Source organism: Lotus japonicus, chromosome 2 (assembly GCF_012489685.1).
Source record: "Lotus japonicus ecotype B-129 chromosome 2, LjGifu_v1.2".
Classification (NCBI taxonomy): domain Eukaryota; kingdom Viridiplantae; phylum Streptophyta; class Magnoliopsida; order Fabales; family Fabaceae; genus Lotus; species Lotus japonicus.
Window position 1 is genome coordinate 10590622 of NC_080042.1, and position 26717 is coordinate 10617338.

At 34.1% G+C, this 26717-nt stretch overlaps 3 protein-coding genes across 3 annotated transcripts; 2 read left to right on the forward strand and 1 right to left on the reverse strand.

The window, feature by feature from the left end:
* Positions 1-82: 82 nt before the first annotated feature.
* LOC130736032 (uncharacterized) lies at positions 83-922 on the forward strand. The gene is made up of 4 exons (XM_057587892.1): positions 83-445; positions 525-626; positions 707-772; positions 863-922. The coding sequence occupies exons 1-4, from the start codon at positions 83-85 to the stop codon at positions 920-922; spliced, it is 591 nt and encodes a 196-aa protein (XP_057443875.1).
* Positions 923-5011: 4089 nt separating this feature from the next.
* Positions 5012-16664, forward strand: LOC130737555 (ultraviolet-B receptor UVR8-like). The gene is made up of 11 exons (XM_057589362.1): positions 5012-5186; positions 5264-5408; positions 5510-5620; positions 5766-5826; positions 6561-6679; positions 8114-8199; positions 8884-9085; positions 13005-13058; positions 14225-14338; positions 15394-15450; positions 16230-16664. The coding sequence occupies exons 1-11, from the start codon at positions 5158-5160 to the stop codon at positions 16440-16442; spliced, it is 1191 nt and encodes a 396-aa protein (XP_057445345.1). The 5' UTR covers positions 5012-5157; the 3' UTR covers positions 16443-16664.
* A 301-nt stretch (positions 16665-16965) lies between these two features.
* LOC130737554 (wax ester synthase/diacylglycerol acyltransferase 4-like) lies at positions 16966-22127 on the reverse strand. Its single transcript, XM_057589361.1, has 5 exons — positions 21828-22127; positions 19601-20170; positions 19038-19394; positions 17957-18094; positions 16966-17818 (listed from the first exon to the last, which is right to left on the reverse strand). Exons 1-5 carry the CDS (start codon positions 21999-22001, stop codon positions 17669-17671), a joined length of 1389 nt encoding a protein of 462 aa, XP_057445344.1. The 5' UTR covers positions 22002-22127; the 3' UTR covers positions 16966-17668.
* Positions 22128-26717: the final 4590 nt, after the last annotated feature.

Consider the following 26717-nt stretch of genomic DNA (forward strand, 5'->3'; position numbering starts at 1 on the left):
ATTAGTCCCCTATGCACCAAAGGCATCCTACACCATTACATCACTTCCCTTCTTCCCTTGTTGCAGGAAATAACCAGAAGAAATGGAACAAGATCCACCATCAACCTTCATCCGCCCTTGCAAACGCCAAGACAACCTTTCCTCCAGCTCCCGTCCTCTCATTCCCGGCCCAGCTGGCGCCGTCCAGGCCGCCATGATTCACCGCAGATCCACCGACGACAAACCAAACATTTCAACCCAACAATTCGTCAGGCAAGTCCTCCAAGACGGCCACAACATCGATCCCGATTTCCAATCCAATGCTTGGCTTTCAACCCTGCAATTAAACGGATCTGCCACTCCTCTGGGCGCAATCACTCACCATCATGAAGGAGTAGATCACGTCCTCGCTGTTATCAAATCCTACAATCCCAATGGGTTTGGAGATGCAACAGTTACACTCAAGGTATTTCCTTATTCCTCCTTATATTTCAGTGAAATGTTATCTTCATGTTTCTCTCATGACATCTGAGATTGAGATTCAGGACCCTACGAGCACTGTTGGCGCTAGTATCCATCACAAGGTCTTCACTGAAAGCGTATTTGCGAAAGACATAACTGTTGGATCTGTTCTGCTTCTCCAAAAGGTTAATCTATAGGCAACTTTAACATTTTAAGCTTCTTTGGACAACTTGGACATCACATCGTTTCTTCACTTTGCTTTCAGGTCGCTGTGTTCTCTCCTAGAAAGTCTACTTGTTATCTGAATATAACCTTGTCCAATGTAGTCAAGGTATGAGAATCTTTTTCCACATCTACAATAAAGCATTTGAATCTTTTCCACATCTACAATAAAGCATTTGAATCTGTTTTCATTATACAGGTATTTCCAAAGGACAGTGCACCTCCACCTGGAAGCTTCACAAACATAACTGAAGATTAATATTAGTTCTTTACTAATTATATATTAAGGACTATTTGTGTAACTTGTGAAATGTTTAACTTAGATTATGTATTGTTATTTTGCTTTACTTTTCAAATGCTTAACTTGGATTATGCATTGTAATTTTGTTTAAATTGGATTATGTAACTTTTAAATTTTAAAGTCATGTTATTTTAACTGTAATTAAAGAATCCGAACTTATAACTCTCGGACTAGTCCAAAACATCAACCTCTGGACTGGTATAGAGGTTTAAGTCCCAGAGGGTAGTCCCGACATTTTTTTAAAAAGGCTAGGGTGACAATTCTAAAACAGGGGGTGGGAAATCTAATTCCCGTGGGGATTCTCTCATATGAGGGAAAACTTGAGGAAATAATGTGAGTAGATCTTAACTGTCCATTTCATTTAAAATATATCAAAGGCTAAAACTAAAATAAGAGTAAATAGTATCTTTTATGTGTGATGTACCAAATCATTTCCATGTGTGGATTAGATCCCTTGAGACTTGAGAGGATCCCCACCAAGTTTTTCCTCACTACTCACTAGCAGCAGCAAAACCGTATCAGTAGCAGCTCTACCATAGCAGTCCACACAGACTCAAAAAGGGGTAGAAAGTATGGGTGTTCATAACCGAACCAATCCAAACAAAACCGACAAACCGATTCAAAAAAACCGATATCCAATCAAACCGAAAACCGAACGGACTGGAAATTGAAAAAACCGAAATTATTTATTGGATCGGATCGGATTTCGGATTTGATTTCCAAAACCGAACCAATCCAATCCAAACCGAACATTCACAAATATGTTTACTTTTAGTTATACATATATCATTCAATTTACACTTACATAGTACATATTTATTGTTTATATATTGATTATATCACACATGCTTATTTATAAAATTACGTTTTAATAAAAAAAGTTCAAGTAATTATTTGAACTATATACATGTATCAAAGTAAACAATTATAATCATAATTTAAAAATATGTTACTATGTTATAATTTATGAATGTTATATTAATGTTATAAATTATGTATCGTTGTATTTATCATATATTATATATTTTTAAAATTTATACAACACAATTTCAAAGTATAAAAAAGTGAAACAAAAACCGAATAATCCAATCCAATCCAAACCGCTATAGATTGAATCGGATTGGTTCGGATTTGAATTTAGTAAAAAATCCATTGGATGACAAAATCATAAAACCGATGAGATCGGATCGGATGATTTTTCTCCTCAAAACCGATTCAATCCAATCCGCGAACACCCCTAGTAGAAAGTAGAAACAGATCATCCCTCTTGTCAACCCACTCATACTCACACCACCATCACAAACCCTGTCTACGCGTACCACATCATCAGCAAACGAACAAATAAGAGCCACACACACCACCCAAATACCCACCATACCAGATGCAACCAACTAATCCACAGCCAAGAGACACAGATTCGGTTGAGAGAGCCACTCATAAAATGAAAAATGGAAATCATTGATATTGGGTGAGCCGTGAAGCTCATATCAGTGGAAGTGATGCAGATGGTGTTGAGTCAATTGAATTGTAAATTCCTTAGAACCCCTCCCTATTTCCTTCTTCAATGTAGGTGGATTTATAAGGGAATTTAGCTAAATCAGCATTTTACCCAAAAGACAAATTAATTACAGTTGATTGGTGGTTCTGATGTAAAACTAACTGATGTTCAAACTTCTAATCAATCCTAGTTTTCAATTTGTTAAAAAAAATAACAGTGGTTGATGTCTTTTGTTCTTCTAATTTGGTTTGTCATTTCTTCCTACTGGTTTTCTATCATCTTCTATTTGTGGACAGATTAAATGACACAACAAGTGCAAAGGGAAAGGATTGGGACATTGGGTAGAGAAAGTGATCTAATCAACACATGGAGATGATTGGGTGCATCACACATAAAAGATACTATATTTTTTTTTAGTTTCAGTCTTTGATCTATTTTAAATGAAATAGGCGGTTGAGATCTACTCACATTATTTTCTCAAGTTTTTTCTCACTTGAGAGGATCCCACCCGGAAGCTGACATACCTCGTAACTGAACGGCTGAACCTGAAAAAACTCCATGTGACCAAATCCCTTTTTATCTTTTTCTAATAATTTCATTTTTTCTACTTTTGGTTAAAACATTTAAAATGAAGACTAAAATCAAATTGGTGAGAATTAAAATTAAGTTTAAAATTAGCCGGCTAAAATTGGGTGCTGACAGGTACCATACACATAAAAATCATCCATAAACACCTCCATGCATTTTCCAATAAGATCATAAAACATACCAAACATGCATTTTTGAAAAGTTGATGAGGCATCACACAACCCAAAATGAATTCTTTTATAGGAAAACACACCAAGAGCACAAGTAAAAACTGTCTTTTCTTGGTCCTAAAGGGTAACAACAACTTGATTGTACCCCGAGTACCCATCAAGAAAACAGTAAAATTCATGTTCAATCAAACTATCAAGCATTTCCAAGATCTATTTTAGTGTAGTTTGTTTGCGGGTCTCATGCCCTCCTTCTATACAAAAAAGATTTGAGTAAATTTATTTTGGGTGAAAGATGGAATTTTAATTGATGAATTTTAAGTAAGCAATTTGGAACTGTTTAAGTGATTTTATTTGTGAGTAGTATGAATGAAAAATGAGAATTTGAGAGTGTCCCAATACCTTATCCAAGATCTGCCAGTCCAAATTATGCACCAAGCTACTACTTCTAATTGAGTGTCATAAATGCTACTTCTTTATAAGAATTAAAGGCACATACAAAAGACACTCAGCCTAACCCCAAGTAGTGAAAGAGCTAAAAGAGGATATCTGGCAGGAATTTATCGATTCGAATCGTCTCGAATAACTGATGATCAAAATCATACCAATTTAATTGGTTCTAGCTTACTTAGTAAGCTGGTTCACTTTACATTAAATCCAAATCAAATAATGTAATCGGCTTTCTCAAATTTATTTTTTTAACTCGATCCAACTCAATCACCCGATTTTTTTTGTTCATATTTAATTTTTATAATTTTACCTTTAAAGTTTATTATTTATAACTCTTTTCATATTTTATCTTTTGTAAATCATTCGGCCTTGTCTTCATAGTAATCAAATATCTTTAGCTATACATTATCAAATTTTAGCTAATATGTAAAGTTATAATTATTAAAATAATTAGTATTAATTGAAAATGATATCAACATTTATAATTGATTTACAATTTTATAAAAATATTGAACAGCAAAAGAAATCTGATGATGGGCGAGAAGGATAATCACATGAAAGAAACTCTTTAAGCTTTGTTGAACAGCATTTGAACAAATAGAGCAACTTTGATGAAGTGGGCCAAGAGACTAGATTGGAGGCTAGTGTGAAAAAAAGAGGAAATTTGAGAGTAATATGAGAAAAAGATGATCATTGAGACTCTTTTGTCGCTGTGTTGTAAGAATGAGGCAAACTATATATTCCCTATGAAACCACTTAATGACAATTAGGATATGAAACTCTTTAAGCTTTGTTGAAGATTCTTTTTGTTGGTTATTGTATGGAATAGTTTGGAGATTGTATTTCAATTAACAAGATGTTACTCCTAAGCTTTAAACAAAGTGAATTGAAATGGTGAATCATCACTTACAATTTTGTCCTTGAAGGATAGCTCAAGTGGTAAGAGTTATGAACATAAATGGTGGGTGAGATAAGGGTGAAGGGTCCCGAATTTAAACCCGGATGAGAGATTAATTTACTAACATTTCTAACAACCTAACATTTGCCTATAAAAAAACTTACAATTTTAATATGAAAAATTGCTTTATTGTACATTTAAAAATGTACCAAATTAAAACTCCAATTTTTTATTAACTTTTACAAATTTTCAGGAATATTTAAAATAAAATTTCGCGTTTAATTATTTTATTCCATAATAGACCACCTGAGTCCTGACCCGAATTTTGGATTGAGTTGGTGTGGTTCGGGGCCTAAGTAAAATAATGAGACATTTGAATACCGAACTAAAACACCTTAAACCCGAACCAACTCGGTTGAAGTATATCCCTAGTCGCAACACACTTGAGTCGTCAACGTGAAGCGAGCAAGTGTCAAATATCAAGCTGATTGATCACACTTTTTCTCATTCACTTGTGTTTTCTCACTCTCGCTCTCGCTCTCAACTCTCAACTCTCAACTCTCAACTCTCAACTCTCAACTCAACTCAAGTCATGGATTCCAATTCACCCATCATTGCTTGGTCTCTCTTCTTCCCATTTCCTCTCTCTCTCTCTCTCTCTCGTTCTTTCCACACACTCACCGTTCTCCACTTTTCAGGGGCTCCGGCGAAGATGGCCAACTCGGAATCGGTAACAACGAAGACAAGGAATGGGTTTGCGTCGTCCAAGCTCTCGCCTCTCGTTCAGTTCGCTCTGTCGTCGCTGGTAGCAGAAACTCCCTCGCCATCTGTGACGATGGCAAGGTGCGTGCGTCCAATTCCATCAATTTCTCAATCCATTTTTCTGTTTTTCAGGGTTGATTATGATCAATATTAATTTTCATTGCTATGAATTCTTGGTGTAGTTGTTCACATGGGGTTGGAATCAAAGGGGAACACTTGGACACCCACCTGAGACCAAGACTGAAAACATTCCCAGCCAGGTCAAGGCACTTTCCCATGTTAAAATTGTTCAGGTATTTTCTTTATTACACAACCCTCATTTCATTTTAGTGTCTTGCTGCTTATGTTTGTGTTTTGAATTTGCAGTTATATGTGTTGATGATTGATATGTGTTTGTTGTTTTGTTTTTTTATTTATTTATTTTGTTTTCGATGTTAGGCGGCTATTGGTGGGTGGCACTGTTTGGCTGTTGATGATCAGGGCAGAGCTTATGCCTGGGGTATGAATTTCATACCATACCACCATCTCTAACTTTATGTCTTTTAGCTTCTAACATCCTCTATGAGAATATGGAGGGCTTTAGTTTTTTTTTTGATCAGCGAAATTTTCCCTTCAGGGATTGATCCCTGGACCTTCCCCTCCCCAACTCACATGTCCCCTAACTCTTACCACTTGAACTATTATTCGGGGACGAGGGCTTTAGTTTTCTTGATTCTTAGAATTGGCATGATACAAAGTGGCAATGTAGGTATTAAACACATTGGAATGTTTTCTTATTTTTCTACTTCATTGATTGCATACCCTAATTTCTTTTCTTATGTTCTCTCATTTGTTGAGCGACTATTTGGACAAAATTGAGATAAGTGTCAGGGTTTTAAATTGCTGTCGTGGTTGCAGATGTGGTAATGTCGCGGAGTTGCAGACAAATACCAGTTTTTGCGGCTGCGATTGCGGTGGTGACATGAAAACTGTGTACATTGTGGTTGCCTCTGCGGACCACAATTTAGAATCCTAATAAGTGTCACGCACACAAATTGGCTTTTGAAAAATCAGAAAGAGTTTGGCTAACTTCAATTGATCTATATTAATAAAAAGTAATTTTTTGAAGAATGAGTAAAATGCTATGTTATTTTTTTTGTTTCTTTTAACTCCTAAAAATCAGAAATTCCTTTAATACGATTTAATTGATGCTCGTGTTATCTGAATGCTAAGAGGAAATATAATTGATGTCAGGTGGAAATGAGTATGGGCAGTGTGGTGAAGAACCTGAGCGCAAGGATGACACCGGTAGACCTCTGAGGAGAGATATAGTGATCCCTCAGCGTTGTGCTCCTAAGCTTGTTGTTCGCCAGGTAACTTGTGTATTCCAATACCATGCAACGATGGAACAAAAGATGATTTACCTTTGTTCTGTTTTTTTTCATTAATTTGTATGTAACTATTATAATTCCTTCATAAATCTTCATTTACCTGATTACCTCTAATTATTGGGATATCCTCCTTTTAGTCAACTTTAAGTGAAACCATTATTGTGTGTGTAAAAACGTTGATTTACGTTTTCCGTAAAAAAGTGTGCATTTAACATAAGCTAGGTCATTGTTCCGTGAAGAAAATGCACCTAGGAAAGCGTGTAAATGTAAATGAACTTTTCACAAACACGGTCTAAGTCTTTGACCTATTATGACCACAAGCATATTTGTGAGACTGACCCTTGGGATGGATGTGGTTGTTACCGGATAGGTAATTCCCTTCCCCAAAAGAGTCCAGGAATTGAATTCTGACTGTGCGAGTAAAGTCTGTTTAAATTTATTGGCTTGATTTTGACATAACACATTGGTGTTTTATATTTTATGTAGCCATTCCCACCTTCTTGGTTTTGCTTTATCGTGTTGTCTAAACTATAACTCCTATGTAAATTAAGTAAGTAGAATATCTGACTTGACAATTATTTAGTTTTCACTTTTCAGGTGTTTAAGGTCCTCTTTCTAATTTTTTTCTTGTCACCATTGGTAACAAACTATATTTGTAATTTCCCAAGTAAAGATCAATTACAGCTTCTGATATGTTAGTAAGCAATTATACTGTTGAGGAATACATCAATAAATTAAATAGGTTCATAATATCTTGTGATTATGGCAATTAATTTGGATTCTTTTAATCATTGCATTTATTTATTATGTTTATATAGAGTCTCTACCGTGTAATTCAATTACACAGAATTTATCATACGTCTCTAGTCTTAGCAGGTAAATTTTGAGATTTTGTGTGCTTATTGATCCATGCAAGGGCTTTTGAGACTTTCTTAAAGCCTGAAATGGTTAAGCCACCATGAGAAATACACTTCTAAACCTATAATCTTTAGTTGTCTTTTTCTTGATTTTATCTGTTTGAGTTGAGTGATTTTTTAAGGTTATAATTTATGAGATGTGCTCCACTCATTCCAGCGGCCTATATTCTATCACCTTGATTTCTTATGAATGATGTCACAGGACAATGATAATTATATAGCTCCAAAACGTTTTACTAGTCTGTTTAGTCTATTCAGTATTTGGTCCATTTGGGTCAGACGGCCATAATTGGTATTACCTCCCTAACTCCAATCGTGTGGCTAAGTAAATTGGTATTAATTCCTCATTCTTGACCCATTGTGCAATATAGTCCTACTGTGCTTGGATTTGTATAGGAACTGCGGCATCTCTGTCTTAATGAACACAGCATCTGAGTATTTGATGCCATAAGCTTTGTTAGATTGCTGTTTAATATTTTTCTAATTGCTTGAGGTGCAGGTTGCTGCAGGAGGGACTCACTCAGTGGTACTTACACGTGAAGGGCATGTATGGACATGGGGTCAGCCGTGGCCTCCTGGTGACATGTAATTTTTCTTTTGGTTTTAAGAAAAAATTTATTGAGATATGAGAATGAATTACAAAGAGAAAAGAGCAGAAGGAATCCTCCTAAACAAAAACAAAAATAGGAAGCAACTAAGGAAAAATGAACATCAACATAGGGTTCATATCTTTGTACTTTTTTAACAGAAAAATGCCATTTTAATTAAAAAACATGTTTAAAAAATTGATAGTTATTTGATAATTTTTTCCCCAAGAAAATTGTAGTTTAGTGCCTTTATCAGAAACAAAAGAGAGGAGCTTCTATAAAAGCTCAAAAAGATGTCATAAATCTCTTTTATCTAAATATAACAAAATGCACCCATAGTAAACATATCTTTTCGTGAAATCCTGTTTAAAAGGCTATGTACTTTACTCCAAATAGATACCGAAGGCCTGATCTTATATCCAATCAAGTGGCTTGCCAAAGAAGCCTCCTTAAAAACACAACAGTTCTGCTCCAACCAAATAAACCAAATTTTAGCTTAGATTTCACATTGCTACAAAAAAATTGTTTACTTCTACCAAAAATCAGTTAAGGCTCCTCATGTAACCACAGTGCGATTCTCTAAGTATGAATTCAAATGATGTGTTTGGATGTTTCTCTGCTTTTTACGTAAGTAAATAGTTTGTGCTCTGATAATTTCAAAATTATTTGCTTCATTTTATAGTAAGCAGATTTCAGTCCCTGTTCGGGTGCAAGGTCTCGAAAATGTGAGGCTTATTGCAGTTGGGGCATTCCATAATTTGGCTCTTCAGGAGGATGGAACTTTATGGGCATGGGGTAATAATGAATATGGACAACTTGGAACTGGAGATACCCAGCCAAGATCACAACCTATTCCGGTGCAAGGGCTTTCTGGACTTACTCTGGTGTGTATCTTATTTTCCAGTGTCATCTTGTTGATTTCAAGTTCTCTTCGTGTCAACATAAAAAATAATATATTTTTCTATGTACAACAAGAACAAGAACAGCCAAAGTTTTTTTTATAGGATTCCAAGGCTGATCCATGTCAACAAACCAGAAAAGCTAAACAGCAGGGGTCAACTGTCTGGGCAGTTATGATTAGGAACAAAACCTCTTCTAATAGAGTCTGAGAGGCGCTATTGGATAATTGTAAAGGATCCTAACTTGTAGCTTGGTATTATTGTAACTAAGGATGGAGTTTATCAGCTGTAGCCGGCCAGCGTAGGATAGGCTTCTACCCTTCCAATGTTTAAGTTTGGATGGTTTTCTGTCCACAATTACTTTGCAATCTGATAGAACCCAGCCAAATCTGATATTATTCAATGGTAAAACCCTAATTCCCAAATAGGAATTGGGGGAGAGATACAAGGAAAAAGGGATCCCAAACACCCTCCCTAGAACCAGAGAGACCCAACGCTCTCTAAACCCTAATTCCAAAGTGAATACAAAGATAACCTAATGCTCTCTAATCACTCTTATTTATAGGCAACATGCCTCTTAAACCCTATAACTAAATAACAAACTACTGACCCTGCTTAACTACCAACTAGCTAACCTGTGTACCTATCAATACTCCCCTCTGAAAATTCACCTTGTCCTCAAGGTGAAGGACTTGGATCCAAATGCTGAATATTCGCAGCTATTCCACCCGGATCCCATTGCTGAAACTGCAAATAGTACACATTGCTTGAAGTGTTGAGCCAGTTTCCCACATAACTGAGGGAAAATAGTCCCCCTGGATCCCACACCATTCTCCTTGGATTCACAAAATCCTTGATAGAATGAATTTGACCCAATGAATCCAAACAGTGATACCCTTCTTCAGCTCTCCAATTTTCTTCAACTTTTTCTGCCTTCCAAACCCACCTTTTGTCTTCCATTTTAAGACATGGGCTTGACCCACCTTTTCTCTCCCACAAGTAGCCCTAACAAAGATGCTAGGCCCAGGATTGTCACTCCAATGTGGCACTTGGCACTGCTTGGGTCATGTAAGGCAAGCACCACTTTTTCTTCCTGCCTTGTGTCAACTCTTACTGGCTCCTGCAGAAGGTTTTTGGCAGTTGGAAAGCAAACCCGTTTGCTGTTTCTTCCATGCGCTGCCAGCAAACAACTTAGAGAATTTGGCAACACGACACCTGGCTCAATGTCCTCTTTATTGAAGACTTAAGCTGTTGACTTCTGCCAGACCACATAAGTATTCAACAACAAAAATGTGACACTGAATGTGAACCTGTGTCCCACTTGCAGGATGAAACCTTGAGCTGTTTGCCTTTCTAAGGCTAAAATCGTCTCTGCCACCATGTGCATATAGTTCTCTAGTGACTCAAGCGGTGGTTGCTGGACTGGCATGCCTCGCCTTGCCTTGCTTGCTATTACGAGGGCAGCTTGGGTCTCCATAGGCATCTCAAAATACGGAGGTTCTTGCAGAAGAATTATAGAACCGCCTCCTTCACAGTGGCCTCGATCACCGGCGAAATGTCAACCACCCTGGTATGGCGGTTTTGACGGCAGTCGTTCACAGTACTGCTGTTGTTGCAACAGAAACGTCACCAACTCCTCCATCCTCGTCGCCCACCAAGCCTCGTCGTAAGGTGGTTTCGGTGGAGGTCTTTTGAGCCCTCCCATATTTCTCTCGCCCAACAACTTATCTCTACGCGTGCGAAGTGCGCCGCTGACGGTACCTTGGTCGTTCCTCTATTCAGCGCCGGTGGCGGTTGATGCTTGCATTTCTCCGTTGCCTTCAGTTGCTGACCTCTTCTTTCATCCATTGCTTCAGATTCCTTAACTGAATCAGGTTCAGATTCTTTTCACAACGCCTCCGTCGCTACTCGTTCTTCCTCCGCCGCTTCAAGATTGGGTTTCAGCCTCTCCTCAAACGTCAAGACTTCCTCTGCTACAGATGCTTGCTCAGCCACCGTAGCGTCTCTTTCTTCTTCCCATGCAGTCCCCGTTCCTTCTAGCGACGCCTCTGCCGCTGTTCGCTCTCCCACGGTTGGTGACTCCGGTTCGCTCCTTTCTCATTCCATCTTCTGCCTTCGCTCATCGAGATCTCTCCGCTGCTCTTTAATTGACTCGTGTTCCTTTCTGCTCTCAGCAAACTCCTTCTTCAATTCCTCTACAAGAGCAAATATCTCCCTCCTTTCCTCACGTGGAAATGAATCCATGAATGCTGTTGCGGTTAAATCTTCTTGTTGGCCAGAGCACCTGAATTAGTGCTCTGATACCAATGATAGAACCCAGCCAAATCTGATATTATTCAATGGTAAAACCCTAATTCCCAAATAGGAATTGGGGGAGTGATACAAGGAAAAAGGGATCCCAAACACCCTCCCTAGAACCAGAGAGACCTAACGCTCTCTAAACCCTACTTCCAAAGTGAATACAAAGATAACCTAGTGCTCTCTAATCACTCTTATTTATAGGCAACATGCCTCTTAAACCCTATAAGTCTATAACTAAATAACAAACTACTGACCCCGCTTAACTACTAACTAGCTAACCTGTGTACCTATCACAATCATTAGCTTTGAGCTTTGTCGTAAGTTGGGGTACCCCTAATTACCTTACGGGAAGTTTTCCCTCCTTGTAACCCAGCATGTTCGTGATCTGATCCTTTGTGGTTTCCTTTACTAAAAAGAAAACCTCACTCTTAGCCGGATTTGGGGTGAGACCAGAAAGATGTTGAATATATGGAGGACATTGTTGATAATGGAAGTTTTTTTTTTGAAAGGAGTTCGCATTCCGTTAATAGTGTTAGTTATGTGGACTTAGTTCATTACACTTGTATAAATAGCAGCCCTCTGTACAATCAATTCAATCACAAGATTTTCTCTAAAGCTTTCCAAGTTCCAACAGTTCTCATGTTCTCTAATTTCGTGTTCAATGATTTCAATCACTGGCCTTTGGTTTCCTTCAGTGTAACCATCGCACTTGTGAGAAGTGTGACAAACACATGCACTAGCTAATTGTGCATTTGAGTGGTTGGTGCTATCTTATTGGGTGGGTTGGTTTCTGTGTGACTGAGTGGTTATCAGATCATTGATCCACAACTTAACCAGTAGTTTCAAGTTTGAACCCTGGGTATGCAGCCGGATCATATACTTGAAGGGAGAGATTTGGTGCCCATAGTTGTCCTAGCTAGCTTGAGCAGGATTGCTTCACATGGAGAATATATGTGGTCCCAAACATTTAAAGAAAATATATTTAGGAGATGTATCAAGCTGGAAGACTATTTTATGAGAGTTGGAGGAGTAAATATTAAACATTATATGTTATCATGAATATGAGGGGTTAAGAATAAAGCATTTAGTCATCTAACTAATATATCATGTGATCATCAAATAAATTAATCTTGACAATCCATGCTTTGACAATATTTCCTCATCTCAACTCTAATATAAAAATACCTCCCCAACACTCACAAAGGGATAGAGCTATTTTTATATGATAGAGAAACAAGCTTAAAACTTTTTTATTAGTAATGAAAATTGTTCGTAAGAAATTCCAGGCCCTTTTTGGTGATTCATGTTGGAAATTCATATGAAAGGAATTTAAATTTGGTTTAGCTGATTTTTTCTCAAATATGTTGTTAATTGTACTATAAATCCATATTTTCAGTGGCATACATTTGGTTTCGTGGGTGTTTTATTTTTGGGTGAGGAGAGATCATTAAGTATTTGTACTCTGTATGATGACATCCTTTTATTATAGTTGAAAATTGGAAGTCATTGCAATGATAATATGGTCAGATATATTTGTTTTGTTGTTCATTCATATGTAAAATAGCTTATCTAATTTCTTTTCTTATTGTGTTTGGAAACTTAGGTTGATATTGCAGCTGGTGGATGGCACTCTACTGCATTGACAGATGATGGAGAGGTGCTCTATTTATGTCTTTCTCAAATCTATTAATTTTTAATTTCAAGACACCCATGTTAGTTTTGATTTTTGTTTCATTCGAGATGCGATTTTGATTATGTATGGGAATGCATTTTGTTCAAATGTGCATTATGAATTTTGTTGTAACCTCTATTTATTATTTTTTCTCATTATATTTCGTTGACGCATGGGTTTCAGCATATATCTCTAGTTTTTATCTTCCATGAGCCAGCTTCTGTATAGTTGTCATAAAGCCAATAGAAAATAATATCTTGATTTCCTATTGCTAGAATTAGTTACTGCAGCCCCATTTTCTGTGTCTGTCAAGCATGTAGCTTGTTTCTGGAACATATCATTCAATTGAAGTGGAGAAAATAAAAAAAGTCAGAAAAGTGGAATTTATGGATGTGTGCGTATATATTAAGGTAGTGTTTTCAGTTTAGATAGTCAATTATGAATCTAGATTCTTAGTTTACAAATTAAAGAACTGTGGCGACCTAAACATGACAGGCTGTGTGACTTTCTCTGAAGCATGGGCACACCTGAGAAGGGAAGTGTCCGCATGTCGGACACGCGTGCAACACCGACATGAGATTACACGTATCCATCACGTGTTGAAGTGTCCGAGTAATTTTTTTTCCGGCTTGGACACAACTTGAAATCTTGAATACTAAGCCGACACTCCTTCATGGGGTAGACACCCAAAGTGTGAGTTATGTTCATGGGAGTTTTGTGTGCTGTTTTTTCCCATAAGTTTTGTGTTTAGTTCTGTGTTCACATGATTTCTCTCATTCTTGTGATTTTTACTGGTTTGTTTGAACTTTGAACCCAATAGACTATTTTTTTCTCTGCCCCATTCCCCTGTTTTTCAAAAAGCATATTAATTTTATATTTTAATATATATAAGCCGTGCCCAGTGTCCTACCTTTTGGATTTTAGGCGTGTTGCCATGTCCGTGTCGGAGTCCGTGCATCATAGGTGACTTGTGGGCAATGAATGGAGATAAGCTATATGCTTAGTTGCTTATTTGATTTCATAGTGTGTATTATGGGATATGCATGAATTGGAAAGTTAAAGTGCCAAAGATTCATTTGGAATATTTTTTAATAGCCACATTTTTCGATGAGTAGATTGTATATTTATCTTTGTTTTTATTTTTGTTTCAGGTATATGGCTGGGGAAGAGGAGAACATGGTAGGCTTGGATTTGGTGATAGTGACAAGAGCAGTAAAATGGTACCCCAGAGGGTTCAACTTTTAGCCGGGGAGGATATTGTTCAGGTACTATCTCTCGTTGTAACTATCTACTCTCTTGATCAGGTTAACCAAGGTGTGGAGCATGGTGTCATGGCTAAGAAACAATAACAATAACCACTTCTTTTGAAGTTTAGGCACTTCTCGTCATGTGCCCTATTAAATTGCATTCTAAACATCACTAACAAAAAATAGGAGTTAGTGAATACAAAATAAAGTTAGTCTTCTAAAATTGTGATATTAATTTAAGTTTAAATATGTTTTTGGTTCGTGTATGATTAGAAATTATTGTGATATCCTATATTTTATATGTTGTTAACATGTCTATGTCTGTGTGGTTTCCAGTGTTGAGCTTAGGAATTACCTTTCAAATATTTTCTTTAACCATCTTATCACCCATGATTAGCTTCCATTGAATTACAAATTTACAAGGGATCCCTAAAAAATTGACATATTTTGGGTTTAGTCCATATTACAGTTTTAGCCACTATAAAATATAAACGTCGTGAGGTTTTAGTTTTGTATTTTCTAAGGACTAAAATCGAATAAAATATTTCTTAGGGACCAAAACCAAACATTACAAATTTTACAGAGAAAATCAATGTACAACTACTTCATTGATGAAATATCTGTTTCTATTCTAAAACTGTGCTTATTGAAGATATTGATGTAATTATGTCTTTAAATACAATAAAAAGCTACATATCACAAGAAAAGTGATAAAATCATTAAGCATCAATCTTTTAAGCTTGAGATCCGTCTACATTTTATCTCATTTTGACATCATTGATGCTCCAAAAAATGGAGAATACAAATATCCAGAACTTGGAAAATATATACCCTTGTAAAGAATACAATTTGACATGTTTCTCCATTTATTTTAAATCTGAAGTTGTCAAATTTGCTTCTCACGTGTGAACCTTTTTGATATCCATATTGTTTTTTACTTCGTATCTCCTACTAAGCATGGCATCTTCCATATGAATAAGAACAAATGGAATAAAAAAATTAAATGTTTGGTAAATGATAATTTATAGTTAATTATTTGTTGTTTGACATGAAGTTTATTGATATGTGGTCAGGTGTCTTGTGGAGGTACTCATTCAGTTGCATTAACCAGGGATGGACGCATGTTTTCTGTAAGTTTTTATTTATAACATCTTAACTGCATTTTCCATAATTTGTTCAAATAATAGGATGCCTCAAATCCAGCTTTATTACATTGATTATTGGAAGTCTTCATTTTGTAATTTTTTTGGCTAATGTTCCATTGGCATTTTTATGAATTAATCATATATCGTGTTAGAACTGGTAATCTCAGTGTATAGGAAAACCAGTAGAAATCACAGAAAAGAACAGCCAGAATCCATGGAGGTTCTGTAGAGAGAAACAGTGAAGAACAGGCAGAAAGAGATACAACTGAAAGAGAGATAAAATCCCCAACTGATCCCAATGATCAGTTCTAACCAACTCTAACAACCAGATAACTCCCTATTGAGGTGTATAGCCTCTTATATATAGCTATTTCTGTAACTAACTTAGTTATTTTCCTTTGCTGCCAGCTTGGCGCCTAACATACACATGCTTAATAGGAGGCTTAGCTGGCCTCACTTCAATACTAACCCTATCATATTAGGAGGCTTTAGCGCTTAGGAGGCTTTAGCGCTTATGTAAGTGTTTGAGAGAACTTATGTAAATAGCTTATAGCCTACCTATAAGCTGTTTTGAGTTTATTTTCATTAGTTGTTCATATTAGCTTATGAATAAGATCTAATGCTTATCCATGACTTATTTTCAATTTATTAAAATAAGTTTCTTAAATTAGCTTATGAAAAAGCCATGATTTTTTGTCATAAGCACTTAAATAAGCTGTTTAACCAAACACACCCTAATTCTATTTTGTTTGAACTATTGGCAGTTTGGTAGAGGTGACCATGGCCGTCTCGGATATGGGAGGAAAGTCACCACCGGTCAGCCAATTGAGGTACCTATAAACATCCCTCCTCCACAGAATCTCAGCGGCAATGAAGCTGATGAGGGACATTGGATATCCAAACTAGTTGCTTGTGGTGGCCGTCATACTCTGGCAATAGTAGAATGGAAAGTAGACGAACCTCAAGTTGACTCGTAAATTGAAACTGGAAAGTAGATGAAGCTAGTAACTGATTTGGAACTCAGTTCAGGTCATAGAATTCTTGTGTTGTGTCCAGTATGATAGTGTCTCATGGCACAAACACATTAATAATAAGCATAGTAATGGCGTTTGGCATGGATGGTCATATATAACCATATACAGCCCAAACACATAAAAAAAACCGTTTCTCTAATCTAATTAACCTTGGTTGGCCCACAACATGGAATTGCTTCTCGCCCTTAATTCTTTTCAGTTCTATGGTCTGTTTATTGTTATTGTAGTTGTTAAAACCATAACAGTCGATCCAACGGATCGGGAACTGGTTAAGTGACAAGTAATCTGATGAAAACCAGTTAAGAACCAGGTGAAAATTGGTGCTATTGAACCTGTCTGAACCAATACAAAACCGGTCATAATTCAACTTTTTGCAATTTTTGTTTTAAATTTTATAAAAATTATTTTTATTTAAATAAAGGTCAAATACAATATGCAACTTTTTTACATTATTACTCTGATGAGTATTTATTCAAACAAGAACAAGTAATAACTTGTAAGAAAGATTGCAAGAACTTAAGGTAAATAATAAGAACATATTGCGTTAGACTGAAAGAAAATACAAGAGATGGAAGAATGATCGGTTTATTTGCCACTCTTTGAAGCCTTTATCAGAGTAGTAGACTTGGACGTTTTCAGAGCTTTCACTAACTAGATGTTTAACCTTGATTTCGAATTCTAAGGTCATAACATTTGGCCTTCTAAGAAAATTGCTAAGTCCTGCATTTCGAACTAACCCTTTGAATTGATGTTTAAAGTCTAAACAATCTAAGCTCTGTTTCCAATTAAGCGATGAGGATTCCTCAAACTTAAGCTTATTTAAAATTTAACATACACCGTGATTAAGTATAAGTACAATGTTCTTTAATCTTATGCCTTTCGAAGGATGTAAAAATTGACTTACTAGTTACTAGGGACATTTTACTCCCCCACCCCCCAAAAAAATCAACCAGAAAACTTGACTCGGGATGAAAATATGGTTTGACTTTAAAAATAGCCTCCGTTAAATGTAATATTTGGGGTTTCGGTTCAATAAAAATAGAATTCACATGAATTAGCTTAGCAATAACTGCAAATAAGCTAGAAAGTTAGAGATCTGGATCTAATTTTCCCAGCTAATCCGAAGCGGTTTGGGTGCGCCATACAGGTCTGTCTTTCTTTCTTTGATTTTATGCTGAAATATTTCTTGCTGCTAGAATTATCTTCTCAAGAGAATTCTCCATACACGACTTCATCTTTTGTTTGTCAATGAAGCCTTTCTCCAGACCAAACGCAATTCTTACCTTTCCCATGTAGGTCGTTATCGTTATGGTGAGACTCTGAAAATCCAAAAATTATTAAAATAAATCATACCACTATCACCTTCACAAGCTTTCACATCCCTCTGGTGCAATGTAACTTCTATATATAAAAAAAAGTAATTACTACAATTTCTAGTGCAATCAATTATCACATACCTCTGGTGGACCAGCAACCATGAAGTATAAACCTTTAATTGGTTGATTATCAAGAGACATCTTTTCAACTGGTCCAATGATGCTTGAGACTGTTGTGCTTGAGTTTCTTAAAGTACTTCGTACGTATTTTGCTGCAGCCTGTAAAGTGTGAGCATAAATGATCACACACAATTAACTCATAGTACTATAGTTTAAAGTCAACTACAGAATTGGCGATTAAATGCACTTCTAGAGCTGCAATACATACAGAGAAAAGTTCTTTGTGCCATAGTAGAAAAAAAAGTACCCAAACATTCAATTAGATTTAACATTTCTCTATATTATAAATAACTTAAATTTAAAAAGTATAAAAATAGTAAAATGGTAAGGTGTGATTAAATATTTGTGTAAAATTATTTACAAGGCAGTGTATACTAAAACAGTCTGTCTAAAAAAAGAAAAATATAGTTCACAAGTTAAAATGACTTTTTTTATAGGTTTTCAAGGTATTTCTATAACTGCTAGTATCCGTCGTGCTAGACCTTGTCGGTGAAATGACTTTTTATAAATTAATTTTAACAAATAAAGAGCATATTATAAATAATATGTAGTGCCGAATATTAATCATAAAAACATGGTTCATGGTGGACCTATTTTTAACATGGTCCAATGGTCCACCATAAAACTGTCCCTAATTAGATTCAAAAATGTATAGAGCAAGTTTGATATAGCCCACTTGGTTTAGGACCCTCTCTCAATTGTAAACTCAGTTAAAATTTTATGTTTATCTCTCTTCATGTGCATTAAATATGTGAACTCTTTAAATATTTATGAAGAGATAAATAGACACAATTCTACAATTGACACTGCCAATTTACTTGAAAAGATCCTGATCCAGCCCACATAAAGAATTGAATCTTTGCTAATTAATTCTAGCACATAAAAAACGTATTATAAATGACATGGATTAAATGTTAGTAGTAAAAACATGTTCATGAGTGAACAAGTTTTTAACATCGTCCACCACCATATAATTGATTGTCCAAAATTATAAACTGAAAGTGTAAAATAATGACATTCAATTAAAAGTCTAACTACCAACCTCAGGACCTTTGAATTTCTTCACCATGTTCAAAAGCATGCCAGTTAGAGGTGTGGCTAAGGAATTCTTCATCCTATTGATCTCTTTATGGGCTTTCCAGATAAACTCAAGAGGGTTTGCCAAGTTAGAATCACTTAGCTTTGGAATTGGTATATGCAGAAATGCAAATCGATTTCCCCAAGAAGCACTATAATTGGTCTTGTCAACCATCTCCTTAACAGACTTATAGCCACTGATGTTTCTAGTATTCAGTAACACCAATGCTGTGGACTGGGATTTGCTTGATTCCACATAAACTTCTTGCATATATAACCGAATGCCCAAGAAAATTAAGCCAGCAATCACGTCATTTGTGGTCTGCAATTAATTTGGAGAAAGAAAGAAACAATAATCAAGCTAATTAGAATGTAAAATATACAAGGCAAATGCTATATATCACAATTGTTCTAAGACACTAGATAAAGAAAATAATAAAATCAATGCACTCTAATATTACATGAACTAAAAACATATTTTCATCAATTGTCATAATTTGGTGTTAATAATTGAGATATGTCACCTACCACTCCAAGTTTAGATTTCACTTCCTTGATGTTTTCCATGGAGAAGGACACATTTGAGATGGTAATGTACCGAAGCTTAGTGTCTTCTCCACGAGACCTTATTGGTGTTTGATCATCTTGAAGGAAACTGCTTTTCAATATGCTCCATCCAAAATCTGATACTGATCTGAATGCAGAGAAAAAAAAAGAGGGGAATCTTTTCAAAACTTTAATGGTGTTGAAGCTTGATTTGGGTCTTTTGCTAAATGGGATTGTGAAAGGTAGAGAGGGGTTATCAGCTCTTTGCAAACAAGAAAGAAGTGCACCCATTAGAGAGTAACCATCTCCAAGGGCATGGTGGAGTTTGAATACCACTGTACCAGCTGCATTGCTTGTTGGGTACTTAATTATGTGGATTTCCCAAAGTGGTCTATTTTGAGGTAAATGTTCCATTGCAATCTTGGACAAATACTCATCAAGATAATCATCATATAACAAGTTGGATCTTGTGGGAAATATAGGAACATTAATATGTTCCTCCAGCTTCACTTCAACTTTCTTCCATTTTCTCTGCCCATTGTGGTCTCCAATCTATTCAAGTATATGCACTTCAATGGTTAGTTCTTATTTGGAAAAAAAAAGGTAGTTCACTAGTTAAAAGAGCTTTCAAGTTAAATGTTAATAGTAAAAATATGTTTCATGAGTGAACCAATTTTTTACATGATTTACAATATAATTGCTAAAATTCAGATAAACTAAACTTTGAAAACATGTTTTATATATATTTGATATATAGAATTAGAAATTGAATCCTCCAATCTTCAACAATTGGTCGAGATCACTCAATTATATTGTAGTGACTACATAAAAAATAAATTGGTGAAGAGTGTCAAAATTATTACTTGCCTGCACCCTACTAAAGGAAAAACATATCCAGGGCACTGTACATGCAGTTTGTTCTATTTTATCAAATCATATCATTTGAACTATAAATTATAAGATAACTCGCACATTTTGTGTTATGTTCTACATATATTTTGTGTGGATAAGTTCTATATATAATACATGGATCGATGTACTAACTATAGAATTAAAAATAGTATTTAAAATGTATTTCAAAAAAAAATAGTATTTAAAATGGGAAACTAATTGCTGGTTGAAATTTGAATTTTTTTTTTTTGCATTTAACTTACACACGTTATTATATTTTTCAAACTTTCATTTGAAATATCTGTAACCAAAAAACAAAATATATCTCCCTATAAATAATAATAACTACTTAGGCAGATAATTAGTGTTCTATAGGCTCAGTTGTAACTGTGTTTTGGGCTTAATTATTGTTGAGGATTTTTTTCTACTGAATTCATGTTATTTCTCAAGTTCAAAAAAAAAAATGTTATTTCTCTCTATATATCTTAATTGAGAGATGTTCTCAAGCTATTTTTTACTAAACGAAAAGAATTTTTTTTTTCAAAAAATAAGTAATAAACAATAATTACATAAAACATGTACAGTTGATATATTATAAATAATTATTAGTTTATTATAAAAATTACATCCTAATTTTTTAATTAATTCATATCTATATTTCCCAGCATTACAGAAATATTTTTTCTTATTCTTTGAGAGTCTCTAACCATTGTGTAGTTGTTTTGTCTTTGTAGTTATCCAATAAAGCAAAAACAAAAATTCTTTCAGCTATTAAAATTTTTGAAAAGAAAATTACAAATAAAAATAAATACAAGGCTGAACTAAAAGGAAATCCACTATATCGTATCTAAAAAAATCATTAAAATATGAAATATGATATGATAATTATACTAAAGTAAAACTCAGTTTTTCTCTCTACCAAACTCTACCATAATAAAAGCGCATAAATGAAAATCCTGCTATATCTCAACAACTTTTATATATTCACTCATCTCTTCTATTTCATTCCCACTTTTTTTTTCCATCATACCACTCATCATATTACTAACATCTCTCATTCATATTTGTCTAAAAGTGAAGATGTATTTAGTGTGAACAAAAACATTTTTCATATCTCATTAATACTTAAACATTCATGTTTTCTAAGACACATATTTAACCAATATTTCAATGATATGAACAGATCTTATGACAATGATACAAAGAGTTATTAATTATCCAAATTACAAAATGAAAAAAAAAAAAAAACAATGTGATGTGTGAGAGAGAAAGAGGGAGAAAAATTATATATCAATTAGAGAGGAGGTGAGTACACTACCATGACAGAGGAAAAACGTGTATTGATTGGAAGGAAGACATCTTGAAGCAGTGAAAAGGTGTGACAATCATCTATTGGAATCTCAAATTCTAAGACACCAAGAATGTATATACACAAGGCAGAGCTGTTCAAATATTGCCCAGTGGGACTTACAGGCTCTTCAACTTCTTCCATTTTTCTTTTCAGATTCACATAAAGCTTTGCTTTTGAGGTTCAAATACAGTTCTTGAGTTGGAGTAGATATATACAACGGCAAAAAAGAGAGAGAGAAACACTCTGCCTTGTTGACATTAATTGGGTAACTCAATTTGAATTCTATTCTTTAATGGTCACACAGCTAGCACACCCTCCCTTTGACGGTCCCTTAATGTAGTGCCAGTGAAATTACTACTACAAAATTTCTGGTAGCTTCAGCATTCAATATATTTACTTACTCACTCAAAACACTATTTTGTTTTTATTTTGCAACTTCATTAATGATTTTTTAAAATAATATTTTTTGTTTACATCGGAAAAATAAATTGTACCCGCCAAGAATCGATTCCTGGACCTCCCCTACCTAACTCATATGTCCCAACTCCTACCACTTGAGCTATCTTATGGGGACAAAAAATAATACTTTAATTGTTGAAGATAGTAAAAGTAATATATTTTTTATTTTACAAATACTTAAAAATTAAAATTATTATTAGACGATATTTTTACGATTACAAGTAAAAACTGAGTACGTAAAAGAAAATCTTTTGAACTAAATAAAATATTTCTCCAAAACAAAAGATACATAAGTCATCGACAATGATAGCAATAATTAAAATAAACATTTAATTTATATTTATTGATAGTGTGAAGAGTTTTACACATGCATCTAATCACACTCCATTTTAAATATTTTTAAATCCAAATATAATTATGAGATGACAAATTGATGAATTCTAATTGAATAACTTTGTAAAGCCTTTTTAGAAGTTAGTAACCACTCATTTTGTTTCAAAAAAAACCACTCATTTGAAAAACAAAACTACTTGCAGAAAATTAGTAAATAGAAAACTTCGGCTATTTGGACAATGCCTAGTTGAAAGCTCATAAAACAATTGATAGTTAGAGCGGTCGACAACCCACAAGCCAGCTCGACAGGTTGGTTAAACGAGTCGAGTTGGGTTAGTTAAATTTTAGCTCGAAAAATACCTGGGCTAGTACAACCCAGCTTGTTTAACTCGCGGGTTAAAAGGGTCAACATGTCGGTCAAGCGAGCCAATCTGTGGGTTAGAGTTATTTTTTGTATTAATTTTTTTTTATCCTAATTCAAGGCTAGTTTTATGAATTATTTTTAGATAGAAAAATGGAAATTATCATTTCTTTAAATTGAGACAAATTTTAGTGTCTTATTTATTGCTATTCTATTATCTATCCCATGTTAAATGTAACAATAGAATAATTGTGTCCATAAATCCTGTAAATGAAATTATTTTACTATATTTCAAATGTGACAGGCTTATAAAAAATGTGACGGAAAAATTTGCATTGATAAACCTCTTGTTTATGAGTTGATATCAATTTTTTGTAAGGATTTTTTTCAAATATTTTTTATAATATTTTAATCATGTCCTAATCCAATGTCTCCATTTTTTATATTTATTTCACTCAACCTGCGAGCCCGTAGTGAGCTAGGTTGGATTCTTGACTCGTCAAGACTTTGTGTTGACAGATATCAACCCATTTTCAACCTAACTTGTGACGGGTTGACCAGTATTGTTGCAAAAATAATGTTTGGCAAAATTAGCTATCCATCAAACTGAAATGGTAAGATAACATAAAAAGTTATACTTCTGCATATTTTGATTGCCAGTGGAGATATTTGAGTAATGGTAATTCTTTATATGATGGAAATGTTATGTTACGTACTGGTTAACTTTCATGTGCTAGAGTGGATGGGGATTGATTTTTTCATGTTGGGAAGTAGCTTATTGTAAGGGTCTGTGTACTGGTTATATTTTAAGGTTGCTTTTGGAGTTGGATATGTAAGTAGGCTAGTTTTTTGTGTACTCTTTTCCTATCCGAGGTTTTTATCCCACAATGGGTTTTTCCTTGGGAGGTTTTAACGAGACACAAATGCTAGTTGGAGTTTTTTTTTTGGCGCCTTTGGTTGGTGTTCAAATGATTTTTTCATGAGAGGATTGTTCTCATATTTCATTTGCTATTAATAATATTCAAAAAAATATATGCATATTTTGTATATTTAATTACTTTATTTACACATATTGATGTTAACTTTAAAATAATCATCACTTTAAATATTCCAAATTATTTCGAACTTTTTATCGTAATGAAATATAATTTTTTAATTTTTTTAATTTTTCATATTTTATTATATTTATAGGATAATAAAAATAACTATGTATTTTATTTATTTATTAAATGAGTAAATAAATTTATATTTATCTAAATTTATAAAATATTCAAGTCTGGTGCAACGATGATAACTTTAGATGAGAAGAGTTTGATAGAAAAGTATCATAATTAGTGTCTAGTGTTCTCAAAATTTAAAAGAACAGTGATGAAATCATACTCAAATGATAGAGAAAAAAAATGAGAATAAATTAAATAAGTGTTATACTAGAAGCTACCTCAAATAACTTATTAAGAAATTATAAGCAATTGAAATAAGTTCATTTACCAAACAATTTAAAAGATCTTTTAAACTAATTAGATAAGCTTTATATTATGTGAAATATTTTCTTCTCATTCACCGAAAAGATTATCTGAAATATCTTGTCAAATATAGCCTTAACTTCACTTTTAAAATTGTTATGGTGTTTCGAATTGTGAAACTAAACTTTTGTTACTCATTATATACTTTTGTTTGTTAGTTTTTAGGGGAGGAAAGGAGATGACTTTAAAGGGGGAGGAGAGGGGAGGGGAGAGTAAGTGAAAGGGGTAAGCCCTTCCCATGTTTACAAGTTTCAAATTCCACTAAATTCCCAATATGAGGGAAGTCCACACAACAACTAAACGAGTGCCACAAAGGGAGGGTTTAAAAAATTTATCCAAACCATTTCCTCCTTTTTAAAAACTCACAAATAAAGGAAGAGTACTTTTTTGGAAGTCTCTTCCTTCCTTTCATCCCATCCAACACTCATTTCGTAAACACATTATTAAAGTCTCGATTTGATTTGTGTACCACAAAAAATAGTTACATTTCTATACATATTTTTTTCTCAATCTCTTTTGTCACATCTTGATTACTTTTCTCTCTCTTTTTACGTTTTGGTATATTTCTAAAAAATGTTTAGCAAATCTTTAGATATATAAGAAAAAACTAATATTCCTAGTAGTTATTACGCACAATATTTTATTCTTATAATATGCGTAAAGGAAAAATGCAAAACAAAAACTGTATATCTATAACTACTACAAAGGGATAACATTTTTGCCGCTATTCACATTAGGGTTTTTCATAAATGTTGCTGAGGTGCACCATAAGGAACATTTTTTGCTACTTTTTGGTTTTTATTTGGTTTAAATTGAAGTTTTAAAATTATTAGGTTATGCTTCAAAAGTTATTTTTTGTTTGTATTTACTTTGGTTGAGTTTGATGGAAATAATTTCATATTGTTTATTTTTAGCTCTATGTAATAATTCTTTTAATAGATGATATTTGTTAATATTTATTATGCGGATATTAATATTGATAGTATAGAGTATTAAAAAAAAATATATTGATAGTATGGATAATTGTAGGCCTAAATAATAGAAATAAAAAATTATGAAATTAAGTATTGAGATTATTATTAATTTGATATATGATACGAAATTAATAATTGTGTGTCTAAATAAAAGAAATAAAAAATTATGAAATTAAGTATTGAGGTTAATAATCATTTGATCTAGGATACATATTTTTTAGTTAGAGAAAATGATTATGTTCCAAAAAAAAAATGGGAAAATCATTGATCAAGTTCCTTATTTTTTATATTTTGTAGGTGTTCATGGAAAATTTGACAATTTAAATTTATTTTATAATATGGGATTAAAAAGTTAGAACAAAATTTAAAATCTACTTTAATTGTTGTTCTAACTTTTTAATCTACTTTGTTTGAAAATAACTTTTTATCTACTTTAATTTTGTTCTAACTTTTTAACCTACTTTTCATGAAACTAACTATAATCTACTTTTTTTAAACTAACTCTTTAAAAAGACTTTATAGCTTTAGAAGTCTTTATAGGTCACTTTATAGCATGTTGTATTTGCTTTTTGTTTCCGTTTGGTGTTTTCAAAGTGGGGTTGTCTAAATGATCCATGCTAAAATTTGGGTTAAATAACCCATGATCTAGGTGGACCAATCATATTTAAGATAAATTGGTTGAATTTTTTATATTTTATTTATTAATTTATTTATGATTAAATATGTTTTTGCCCCTAACTTATACACATGAATCTAAATTGGTAGCTGAAAAAAAAAATGCAAAGGCTTTAGTCCTTGAATTTTATTTTGATCTAAAATGGTTTCATGTGGATTTTTCATATGTATTTTAGTCCCTCCAAAATTACTTTCATCAAATTGAATCATTTTCCCCACATAATTATTTCAAAACCTAGAAATCCATATCTCCATCCCAAAACTCAAAAATTCATCTCAGAAACTTAGAAACCCCTCCCTCCATCTTCTTCATCTTCAAAACCCAGATTTTCCCTTCATCTTCCTCCTCCTCCCTCTCCCACCCAAAACCAGCATCACCACCCAAACCCCCACCCAGATCCACCACTACCGAATACACCCCCTCCCCCCTCACCTAACACCACCACCAACCTCCGTTTTCGAAGACCATGGAAGCACCCTCTAAGCTATCATTCACCCGTGGATCTCCCTAGGAAGGGATTTTTTTTTGGAC